The sequence below is a fragment of the Vigna unguiculata genome, chromosome 10 (genome assembly GCF_004118075.2).
Source record: "Vigna unguiculata cultivar IT97K-499-35 chromosome 10, ASM411807v1, whole genome shotgun sequence".
Classification (NCBI taxonomy): domain Eukaryota; kingdom Viridiplantae; phylum Streptophyta; class Magnoliopsida; order Fabales; family Fabaceae; genus Vigna; species Vigna unguiculata.
The window spans coordinates 30874639-30887882 of NC_040288.1; the positions used below are offsets into that span (position 1 = coordinate 30874639).

General features: G+C 29.8%; 1 protein-coding gene across 1 annotated transcript; it reads left to right on the forward strand.

Annotated features, from left to right (window-relative positions):
* Positions 1 to 907: 907 nt before the first annotated feature.
* Positions 908 to 6812, forward strand: LOC114167493 (arginase 1, mitochondrial). Its single transcript, XM_028052591.1, has 7 exons — positions 908 to 1100; positions 2750 to 2892; positions 3040 to 3199; positions 3646 to 3779; positions 4655 to 4864; positions 5526 to 5636; positions 6173 to 6812. Exons 2-7 carry the CDS (start codon positions 2752 to 2754, stop codon positions 6431 to 6433), a joined length of 1017 nt encoding a protein of 338 aa, XP_027908392.1. The 5' UTR covers positions 908 to 1100; positions 2750 to 2751; the 3' UTR covers positions 6434 to 6812.
* The last annotated feature ends 6432 nt before the right edge of the window (positions 6813 to 13244 follow it).

The following is a 13244-nucleotide window of genomic DNA, read 5'->3' on the forward strand; positions in this document are numbered from 1 at the left end:
TTTAATTTTTTAATTTTTTAATTTTATTAATTAATCATTTAACAAATTATTAAATTAATAAGTTAATCTTCTTTAGTAATAAATAATTAAATGAATAACTTATTTTTTAATAGGTTATTCCTTAATGTCACTTTTTAATAATAAATAATTAAATTAGTAATTTATTTATTTAAAGTTTTTTAACTTAATATATCATTCTTTAATAATAAATAATTAAATTAATAAGTTATTCTTTAATAAGTTATCGATATATAGTTTATAAATCTATATATCTGTGAAGATTGTATGTTTTGGTGTCCATTTTTTTTAATTTTATTCTTTAAATAAAAATGGTTTTTGAAATTATAATAATTATTTTACTTTTAAGTAATATTTTTTAATTTAACCATTTTTTATTTGGTCGTTGTTTTTAAAGTTAAAAATTTTTTAATTGTTAAATTATTTAAAAATAAATAAATAAAATTATAATAAAATTATAAATTTAATTTTGTAATAATAATAATAATAATAATAATAACTTTACTATATTTTATTATCATAACATATGCATTTTATTATTAATGAGCTACGTGTACGTGTGTTTATTTTTTGTGATAAAAAATAATAAAATTATTATTTTATACTTATAAAAGTAAATTTAAATAATTTTTTAAATTTTATTATTGATAATATTTAATTTTTAGATGGTTTTTTTTGTTATAATATTTATTTCACTTTAAGAGATAATTAAATTTTAGAAAAAAAATCATATTAAAAAAATAATTAAATTTTAAAAAAATCACTTAAAAAAATAAAATTAGTAAAATAATTATTTTAATTTAAAAATAAAATACTACGAATTCTAAGTGATATGATATTATAGAGAATGAAAACACATCCCTTAGCACAACAAGTGTCTACAGTTAGTTTGTATGATAAAATAATACACTCATCATTTTACCAAGAACATTGGTCGTGATTTGACAGATTTGGTTCGGTGCTTGCACACCAAACAAAACACAACCTGTGAAAAGAACACATCACAATTTCACTCTGTTACGCACAAACTCTACACCTTCTCAAACTAAAACCACATTTCATCTTCTTCATTAAGGGTAGCGGTGAGTCCCTTCGTCTTCTTCTTCTTCTTCCTTCTTATCAGCCCTAACTCTATTCAATCCCTCATTATCTGTGTACTTCAACTTTTTTTTGTTCCCAGTTTTTTTTTTTTATAATATATATATATATATTTATATACTTAGGACCAATTTTACTCTTATTATCATTGCCTTTCAATTATCCCAAATGAGAAAAAGGTAAAACCTTCAATTGATTCATTGTAATTTTTTTTTTTTTTTTGCAAAATGTGTGGTACCATGTTCATGTCAGTGGGCAAGCACTGAGACTTTTTTTCATAGATCACTGTCAAGCTATGTTTATTCTGTTTGGAACTAACTCAGATTCTGATATTAGACCTCCTTGAAAATGTGTGACACTGTAAGAGAACAGACAATGGAACTTACTTTCATTGATCATTGTCGAGCCATGTTTATCCTGTTTGTGAGCAAAGTCAGATTCAGATACCCTTAAAAAATATCACTTTTATGCCTCCTTTGTTCGTTGTACACTCGTTTCTTGTCTCCTTGTGTGAAACCCATCAATTGGAACACCTCCCACATCTTCATCTTCGTTCGAAACAACCCTCCCCTTTCTCCCTTGGAAAGGTGCCAGTGCCTGAGTCAGATGATCCTGAATGACTTTATTTCAAGGCTAAGTTTATAGGATTCTGCATGAGAAAAATTTCTACATTATGCCCACAAGAATCTAATGATGTCATGTAAATCTTGGAGAATACTTACATAGGTTGGAGTTTGAATTCCTATACTCTACTGGAAGTAGAGTTCAAGTTAAAGAAATTTTGAGTACTTGTATATAAAACTCTTGGTTCTCGTATTCACATGGATTTTGATAACAATATACTGCGTCAACAATGCAAAATGAATGTTTTTTTTAAATCCTATCGCTAATACTTCTTGTTTCTGCATGTTATTTCACATGTATTGGTTGAAGACATGATTCACATGTAATTACTCCGTTTTCCTTCCCTGTATTGTTCATCTTTTAGTGTATTTTCCTGCTGCTACATGTTAAATTTTGTTAATATAAATGTCAACAACTAAATATGTAATATGTTTGATTTTAATAATTGACGGAGAAAGAATAAAAGAAGAGCGTTTTGATCAACATTAAGGTTGAATAGATTGCCTGATGTATGCCAGGGGTTTAAGTCACATGTCTGTGTTTGTCGGTTTAGGGCTTTAGGTTGAGAAGAGGTTTGATCTGGGAAAATGTTTTCTGTTTTATTTGATTTCACCTTTAGGTGCATAAATGTCACCACGTTTTCACTTTGTTTCCCATGTTCAAAAGTTTGTACAAGTTAACATGAAATGTCAATAAGTTGCTTTTTTTTGTCTCCTATACAAACTTTTGAGAACAAAAAGTAAAGTGAAAATAAGGTGTTATATTTTTTACAGAAAATTGAATTAAAAATATTCTCGAAAACCTAATGGTCCATCGATCTACGGATTTCTGTATACTGGATGTGTATAGTGTCATTGACACTAATACACTCTAAAGTCTGAATTGACATTTGCAAATTTCTCTGTCCACTTCTCTTCAATAGAAAAATCCATTGGTATGTAATGAGTAAAATTTACATAAATACTTGGCCTCTAAATATATTAATTGTTTTTTTTTTTGTTTGATACAGAGATGTCCAATATAGTACGCAGAGGTATTCATTACATGCCAGCACTAAATGCAGCAAAAGTATCTGCTGCTATGCTAGAGAAAGGCCAAAGTCGTGTTATAGATGCTTCACTTACACTTATTCGAGAAAGAGCAAAGCTAAAGGCATGTCATATTTTTTTTTATCCTTCTTTCCTGAATTTGTGTTTGTTTTAGTGTTGTTTCTTTTGTTCTACAATTTTATATTTTTTTTCAGTGATTTTGAGCTGTGCATGAAAATAATGTGAATGTAAGAGTTCTCTTTTTCTCCAGGGAGAACTTGTGCGTGCTTTGGGAGGCGCTAAAGCAACTTCAACTCTTCTTGGAGTTCCTTTGGGACATAATTCATCATTCCTACAAGGACCTGCATTTGCACCTCCTCGCATTAGGGAGGCCATTTGGTGTGGTAGCACAAACTCGACAACTGAAGAAGGTAAAGTCATATGGTTTTCTTTGGATAGTAGAAATCCTTGGAAGTGTTTTTGGTATTAGCACAGGTTAAAGTTTGCATTGTAAACTCACTCAAATGCTAATTGGTTATTTAAATCGAGTTATCTTAGTAGAAGATTTAAACTCATCCAATTGGAAATTGAAATGATGGATGCTATTTCTTTATGTTGTTAAAAATTCTGGCATTTATGTTGTTCGGATTTCTGTTACCTCCCTTCTCCTAGGATAGCATGGAGTTGTGTAAGATGCCTGCTCACCTGTATCCTTTGTTTGTGAATCTACAGTGTCCATGGAAGCAACTTATTTCATGGGATATATGTCACTGGCAATGTTATTTCACAGTGCCCTCATTATTATTGTTTTTGGCCTGCAATTACTGGTAGATTATGATAATAAGTAGCTTATAATAGAATGATTCTGATTATGCAGGCAAGGAGTTACAAGATGCGCGGGTTCTTACTGATGTTGGTGATGTCCCAATTCAAGAAATTCGAGATTGTGGGGTAGATGATCACAGATTAATGAATGTAATTGGTGAATCTGTAAAGTTAGTGATGGATGAGGTAAACTTTAAATTTGTGAACTTGTGCTTTGAATGCTGTCACATTATTTGGAATTATTAAATCACATGACCCACAACTTGCAGTATATGTCATTTCTCCGTTTTTGGTTCTTATTTCTTCATTATTTTCAGTGCATAATGATTTACACTCGATAAAGTTTGCAAAAAAGTGACGAAATGAAAAACTATCTGAAGTGTTTTACTTTTCTAGTATCAGATTATTTTTTATTGGTAGATTGATTGCATGTTCCCCCACTATCTCGGTAATGGCTTTTTATGCTTTATGTTCCTCTGTTGATCTTTTGTTCTTGTTATCAATTTTTGTTGTGAGAACTTTGTAATTAATTAAATTATAATTGGGGAATTGCAGTAGAGGACAACTGACACTCCCTTTCTACATGCTACAGCTGTTTCTATAAGCTGGTCATTCGTAATGTAAATGCAGGTGTAACTGGTTATAAACTATTATCTTAGGTTTTAGGTTTAATATTGGCATTAGTTTTGAAAGCTCACTGTCATTAAGGATTGTTTGATCAATTTAATATATTGGTCATAGAAAACTGCATTTACATGGGTCTTTAAACAGAACTAGATACTCTGGTCTGATTTTCTGAAATGAAGAGTGGCTTCTTGGCAATTGTTGAACGTGAGTAGGGAAGGATCCATGTGTAACATGACAAGGGAAAATTTTTGAAGGTCCTTGTATTTCATTATTGGATTTATTTATCCAAAAAATTGACTTGTTTTTGGAGCTTTTTTGTGAAAATAATGGTATTCTTTTTAACAAATTTTCATATTTTTCTCATATTCTGTTATCTGATTACTTTCTTTTGAACTTTGTGTTGCTTAATTCTCATAGTTTCTACATTATTACAGGATCCATTACGCCCCTTAGTTTTGGGTGGTGATCACTCAATATCATTTCCAGTTATCCGAGCTGTCTCTGAGAAGCTTGGAGGACCTGTTGATGTTCTTCATCTTGATGCCCATCCTGATAACTATGATGCCTTTGAAGGAAACATTTATTCACATGCTTCTTCTTTTGCTCGAGTCATGGAGGGCGACTATGTTCGACGACTTTTGCAGGCAATTCCTTAACGTTGCAGATTTATGTTTGTAACATTAATGGTTTAGTTTGTTAAGGCATTTCGATAACTTACATCTTGTTTAACCTTAATTTGTGCATTTTGGCTGATTATTTTTCGTATAATAGGTGGGATTTTGTTTGGAAGTTAAATATAACTTGATCAGGACTCAAGATGTAATCATCTAGAACCCTTGAAAGAGGACAACCAATTTAGGTGTAGAACATATGGATGATGTGGTTAATCCTTCACGTATCTGATTTCACTAACGAAGGAATCCAATTCCCAAATCCCATTGTTATGATTCCTTTTTGCACCCTTATGATCTATTATTGATTATCTGAAACACTGTGTAACTTGTCCAGAAAGTAAATAGAACTGTTAGTTGAATTCATTAGAACCTTTTACAAAGCAAAATATGCTTTGCTGAAATTAGTTCATTATATTCAACCATGCTCTCAAAATGATTTAGTGTTTTGGATTGAATTTATCTGATAAATCTTTGACTTATATCTTAGTCTGCACATTTTGTTGTTAATTTGTTTGGGTAGTTAAGTTGATGCAATTTTCCTCATGGATGATGGTAAATATTTCATTCTTCATCTATGTTGTGCATGATACATTAGTATTCTTGCTGCTTTTAACTCATTAATCTATTTCAGGTCGGTATAAGATCAATAACAGCTGAAGGGCGTGCACAAGCCAAAAAATTTGGAGTTGAGCAATATGAGATGCGGACATTTTCAAGAGATCGACACTTCTTAGAAAATCTGGTATTTCTATCCTCTTTACCTCTTTTATATAACACAAACACACCTACATATTAATTCATGTATCTCTCCATCTATTTTGACTACCTGGTTGGTGTCAAGGCATAGTCATACATGTTGGAATTATGCACTAATCAATATTCTATCTTAATGTTGTCACCTTTAGGAAACATCTAAGTATAGCAGTTTTTTAGAGGTATCTCTGGACCTGAATCAAATTGTGTTCTGCAAATGAAAGGGTATCTGTAGACATTGTCTCTGAAATATCTTTGAATATAAGAAATTTCAATCATTTTACATGGCCTGGATGAACTGTTTTGTATTTGATGATAATAACAATTGTAACTATCATTGGAGGGTTGATTCTTCTGCATTCTGTATCCTATGTATGCTTTCAATTTCCAAGGTTGGTTTCTATGCATTTGTTTCGGCTGAGATCCTATTCAAGCAAAAATATTGTGTCATGGAATTTAATATCATCTTTTGTTTTGAGATTTGGTGCTTTTGTGATTTGTAAACCTGAGGATTTTCTTTTGCAGAAACTAGGAGAAGGTGTTAAAGGTGTATACATCTCAATAGACGTGGATTGTCTAGATCCAGCCTTTGCTCCTGGAGTGTCTCACATAGAGCCAGGAGGTCTTTCGTTCCGTGATGTTCTCAACATCCTGCACAATCTTCAAGGTGATGTTGTGGCTGGAGACGTGGTTGAATTAAACCCTCAACGTGATACTGTCGATGGAATGACTGCCATGGTAGCTGCTAAGCTGGTGAGAGAACTTGCTGCGAAGATTTCCAAGTGATGATCTTCAATCTCCTCATCTTTACTTCAATCCTCTCATTAACTAAAATGCATCTGGAGGCGGGAAGGACAACTCTTCAGAGTGGCGTCCAATTTTACTGAGTCTTACTTCAGTGATTCAAAGGTTTTGAAGTACTTTTGGTTTGTTGTTTAGTTGTAATTGGAATGAATTTTGAATCTTTATCTTAATTCTTAACACGTGTGGTGAAAAAGAACTTTCTTTTTACTAAAAAAAAGAATAAGTTGTTTCATCACTGCTATCTGTAGGCAATGATATAATGAAATGACTTGATTCGTGAATAAGTGTAATCCATGATGAAAAAGGATATTCAATGAGCATTATGCATTTACTCTTCAATGATAGTTATGGTTTTTAAGCATACACCTTGCATAATTAAGTTTCAATAGGTATTTCATCAATCAAGTGAGAAGGGAGATATTGTTTTTGGTTTCTCCTTCCTTTCTCAAAACTTTTGACACGGAAGAACATGTCAAAGTAGGAAAGAATAAGGAAAGAGAATACAAGGATATGGTGTTGTTCATGTTCAATGATTCTTCTCACTATTGTATTTCCAACTCTTGAATCTTCCTGTCTTTTGTGCTTGCATCCAAAGTTCTCTACATGCTACTTCACATTTGTAAATGTATAAATTTAACCTGGTATCTTTTCTTTGCTGCAATATGAAATGCCTTTACTAACAATATGTGAAGTTTAAAGAACATAATTTTAAACTCTAGCCTTGTTGAGTGAGTTTGAATTGTCTGGTTCATAGTTTAACCAGCCTTGAGTGCACCTATAGGTTCTTCTTAGTTCAAAATCGGTTTGATTTTGAAATAAATTTTCTAATAAATTACTTTTAAAATGAATTTCAATCCAAGTATATATATTATAATCAAAGAAAGAAAATGTCAAACAATTCATTATGTACCTATTATAATCAAAGAAAGAAAATGTCAAACAACTATTTCATTAGAACATTACTTGCAAAGGTAACTTTTATATTTTTTTTGGAAATATTAATCTTAATATGTAAAAAACAATCGCACAAATAATTAAATCAATAGTAAAAATTGAAGTAAATAATTCATAATTCATTCCAAAGAACACAAAACAGACAAGAAATTCAATATTAAAACAAAATTAGAGGAATTTATTGGTAAAGATGAAACTTAGTAGAACCTTAGTTTGGAAATTGAAAAGAAAATAATTGTGAATATTACTCTAGGAACCACTATATAAAGGAGTATGAAAAATGGTAATAATTTGCCTAAAAGAGGAAGTGTAATAGAGTAAGAAGAATCAAACCTCTTGGACCCTATAAATAAATGAGATGTTTTTAGACTAGATTATGAATTTTAAATATGACATTGATTACTTGAAATTAATGTACAAAAATTTAATTACAATAAATATATGTTAAGTTGAACTCTTGAGATCAGACCTTTTGCCACTTCTTACAATCTTCAATTTTTTTACCAAGACAACTTGTTTTTATCTTCACTGTCCTTTTGTTATTATTTCTTTAAGAATTTGTTTTTATGATAAATTTCATTCATTTTTTTTCACTTAAATATAGTTTAAAGTACCTCAATTTTTTATGTTATTGATTGATTTTGTTATGCGTAAATTTGATATCATGTCAAAAGAATTTTCTGGAAAAATAGTTACGAAGAGATTAACAAATGTAACTAAGTTACGCCTCAACTTACTCCTTATCATAACCCACAAAACATTTATTATGTAAACCTATGTATGATCTATATGTTAAGTTTTATTCTTTGTGAAATTTTTGTCAATTTTTACATTACTAAAATCTTGTAGAATTTTTTGTAGACGACGAATGAAGTTTAAGTATTGACTCCATATCCAATTGAATGTAGTTGATTAATATTTATATTTATTTGACTTAATAAATTTCATTTGAATTTTTTCAATGAAACTCAAAATTAGTTTAGAGTTCAAAAATTAAATTTTTATTAAATCAATTTTAAAACATAAGAAGGTTTTTAGTTTAAAAATTGTCTATCCTATTATGGTACACTTGTCCAAAACACTTTTGTTATCAAAATAATAACTTTTTAGTGGTTAGTATACAATTTATAGATAATAGAATGGTAAAACAATTATGGCTTAAATACCTTTTTGGTCCTCATTTTCGTAGTGTTTGTTGCGGATGATCCTCATTTTGACATAATGTTTTAAATGGTCCTCATTTTTACTGAATGTTTAAAATGGTTCTCATTTTCGTAATTCGTGTTTTATTTAGTCATTTTCTGTAACGTCGTTTAAATCATTAACGAAATATTGTACATGTGTCACAATTTGTAGTAGGGTGTGTTACATGTACTGTATATGTGTGATAATTAGATATTTGGGGATAAATAAGTGAGTTAGGGTTTTGGTAAGGAATGTTTGGGCAGTTGGCGAGTTTTGGAAATCTTGTTCCCCCGTTCCCAATTGTTGCTGCAATCTTCTTCTTCCTGCAATCCCATTATATAGGTATGTTACGGTCCCAATCTTCTTCCTTTACCTCTGGTTGTAATCGTTGAAGGCAACCGTGTTGTATCACTTCCTGCACCGTTGGTGGTTCAACAAGAAATAGATTAACCCCGATTTGTAGCTGCGGAGAGATGGCATCTTTGAGGATGACAAGAACTCCAAAGAATATTGGTAGAAAATTTTGGGTACAATCTATTTTTATTTTTGTGTTAATAATAAATTTGTTTTAATTTTTGGTTTATTGATTTACAGAGTGATGGTTCCAATAATGTGGGCTACAACATTTTCAAATAGTGGTGTTGATGAAAAGGATGTCATCATCATGACACAATTGAGGCAGATTAATGATTTGGAGAAACCATTGAAGGTTGCTGAAAAGAGATTGTAATTAGTAATAGGGTTCACTTGTGTTGTTATTGTATTATTCGTACTGTTATTGTGTGTAATCTTTTAAAGTCCAATCTGTTTTGTACTATTATTAAATGAAGAAATGAATTAGTTTGATTATGTTGATATTAGTCCCAACATGTTCAAAATGACATCTTAATCTCAGCATTGAAGTAAGTGATATTGATCTAAGCTTGAGAAAAATTAAATTGATCTAAGTCTGAAAGAAGTTAAATTCATAACATTGATATAAGGAAAGTCAAAATGCAATACATCAATAATGAAATCTACATCAGAAATTCCAAAAAATAACTAAGACATTTGTAGCTGCTATCATGGCCTCCTCCTAATCTGTAATTTCATCATAAACTGCTGATATGGTTCTTCTTGTGTTAATAGTGGTGCTGCTTGACTCTCCACTTCATTCCTTGGTGGTTGAGTTGTTTGAGTTTCAGCAGTTGGTGCATTCTCAGCAATTTCAGCAATTGGTGCATTCTTAGCAATTGGTGCATTCTCAGCAGTACAGTACAAGAAAGACGAAGATGAAGAAATTTTCCTAATTGCAAAATTTCCCCTAAATTGAAAAATTAACGTTAATTAGTCATATGTACAGTACACGTAACACACCTTACTACAAACCGTGTCACCTGTACAATGTTCCGTTAATGATTTAAACGGCGTTATAGAAAAGGACCAAATAAAACATAAATTGCGAAAATGAGGACCATTTTAAACATTCGGTAAAAATGATAACCATTTTAAACATTCTGTCAAAATGAGGACCATCCGCAACAAACACTACGAAAATGAGGACCAAAAATGTATTTAAGCCAAAAATTATAAAGTGAATAATCAAGCATACCAAAATCATGTTTTTATCACACCACAATTTAATATACCTTTTGTATCTAATCTTGACACAATTATTTTAACATGAAAATAACATATAAGAAAATCATAATACAAGAATGGAATAATATTCCAAGTTATATGTAGCTAAGAGAAGATGTTTAAGGATTATAGCAAAAATAAATAAAATTAGAGAAAATTACAACTTGAAGGACGAATATGAGAGCAAGTCATTACATCCATGAGAAAATGAAGATGGTAAGAAGTTGCAAATGATTTTAGTTTCAAATGTCTTTTTATTCTCAAAAGTTAAAAATGAGAATTCCATAAATTAATTTTAAATTGGAACTCCAACTTAATTTCAAAATTAAAACACATGTATATACGATGAACTTATGAATTTTCTGATTTATGATGACTTTTATTTTTTACTTTAGAAGTTGAGATAAATTTATTGAAATTTTATATAAAAAATCTTGCAGATTAGCTTTTTGTGTTTATTAGTTTAAATTTTTGAATTTATGCTTATGTAATCTACTTCTTCTTGCAAGCCGAAAGAACACTCGGAAGGTGAGCATATACAACGAATGTTGTTGTAGTACAGTTTGCAAAACTTTTATGAAATGAACCAAATGCATCGTCCATGAGGGCCCATAAAATAAATGAGAACATCATCAAATAATACAATAACATATTTTTTCAAAACATGGTGAAATTTTTGATTCATTAGGTTTTGAGAAGTGGTTCGGGACTTGGTGAGTCTGAATGACATACTAATCATTTGTAATGACCATGTTGTGTTCGAAAAGTAGGGGTGGAATGTGTTGCTTTGAAAATGCATGTTCAAAAGTTTGACCCGTCTTAAACAGGTTCTAATCGGTGGGTCAATTCAATTTTTTTTTAAATTTTTATGATAAAGTTTTTAATGTTAAAAAATTGAAAAACTTTAATATGTTCATAAAATTAAACAAAGACTTAGGAGAATTAAATGGTAAATTGATAATCCAACATTTTTATCATATCCATATTCATACTTTGACATGCATGATGAATTCTTCAAATTTTAGTATATTCAGAAATACATAACACTTGTCTTTTCCACTCATACAATAATTTTGAACATTTATGTAGAAGTCCAAAAGAAAAGTAACCAATATACACACGTGCAAGTATTTTTTTATGCGGGTTGTGTGCCAACCCACCTCGCCTTTGGCCCACACGGACTGCGGGTTATGCGGGCCATCGAGCCTAATATCTCAACCCGCCTCGCGTTTTTGTGGTTGGCCTGCAGACCGACCTGTTAGGCCAAGCTCACATTTGTCACCCTTATAGAAAAGTTATTTCAATACGATTGATAAGCTGGACCAAAATATGATGGTATCTGCAGCACAAATCTAATTTAGAAAAATATTTGACTCCATATAACTTATATAGTAATTTGTCCACAATTGGTATGGGAAAAGTATATAACTTATATAGTAATTTGTCCACAATTGTTCTCGCTTGAAATTACCATGCTTGAAATTTTTAAAAGTGGACGTTATTATCATGCTTGATGAAACTGATCCATAATTTTTCATGTTTTAAAACTCTTATTGTATATGTGTTGCATTATTATCTTCTAGGCGAGTTGACACCTTCATTACAATTTTTTGAAACGTTAGTTGCGTTTTAAAATTATCTTCACATTAGATAATTTAGAACTTACACTACATAAATTTCAAAACTAAAATTCTAGAAACCTTCACACAATATAGATTGTACTTTCTGGAAAGACCAAAATGCCAAATTCATCATCTACCTACAAAGACATGAAGATGTTGGATAAGTGCAACGTTTTGTCATGGTTTGAAAATTGAGAAGGAATTAGTTCTATAGGATTTCACTTCTAACTCTTGATGCCACCATTTAAAGGATAAATAGAAGTTGCAATAATTTGTCTCAGAGAATTAAGTCACAAAGTCATAGGAGGTATATAAGCATAGAAGTACTTAAACATATTACACATAAACAAGGCATGACATGAATCTCCCATGGTTTCAAATAATGAATAAGAGCATGAGAAACATGAGTCAATGATTTCATATATATGATCACAAAACAATTAAGTGAATTTAAGCACAAAAGCACATGTAGAATAGAGGTGGATAAAAAAATGTATGTAACATAATATCAAATCATAAACAAATTGGAATTAAGAAGATAGGATCAAACAAATAATTTGATATATGAACAATAACCAAAACTAAAAGAGAAAATGATGAGAAGACTTGTAGAATGGAAGAATTGATGGACCACTTGAGAAAACTTTATCTTATTTCTTCAAGATAATTATAGAATGAATCACTATTTCAATTTTCTCTACAAATGAAAATATAAAAACCTCCATAACGTTTTCAAAAACGTTTAATTATATTTAAGCTTATGATTTACTTTAGTTTTTATATTTTTTTTTATACAATTGAGTCTCAATATATTTTTAAATAAAGTTAATTTGGTCCATGTTATTAAATTGAAATTAAATTCATTTAAATTGTGTCACGTGTCAAAATTTAATTCATCTTTTATCTTTCAGTCCTTTGATTTGATATATAATTCCTAAATTTTGACACGTGACATTTTTAGACGTGTTAACCGAAATTTAAAGAAATATATAACTTAGCTCCATATAAAAAAATATCAAAACTCAATTGAATAAAAAAAATATAAAAATTAAAGTAAATCATAAAACTAATCTAAGAAATAAATTACTAACTAAATATTCTAAAAAAATATCAAACCAATAAATTCATTATTTAGATATTATAAGAGAACATTAGAACTTATGAAAAAATATTATACCATCATACAATACAAAAATACAAAGATACAAAGAAAACTCTAACTTTCCATAACCAATTTGTTTAAGAACATCATAATTTAAAATGTATACATTAAATCAAATTTATTTTATAATATATACAAATTTTATATTATAGTAAAAACACATTTAATACAACATTGTATTCACTTTTTTTCATATATACAAACATAAATAATTTTATTGTAAATAGTTATTTTAGTTTAAAAAATAATT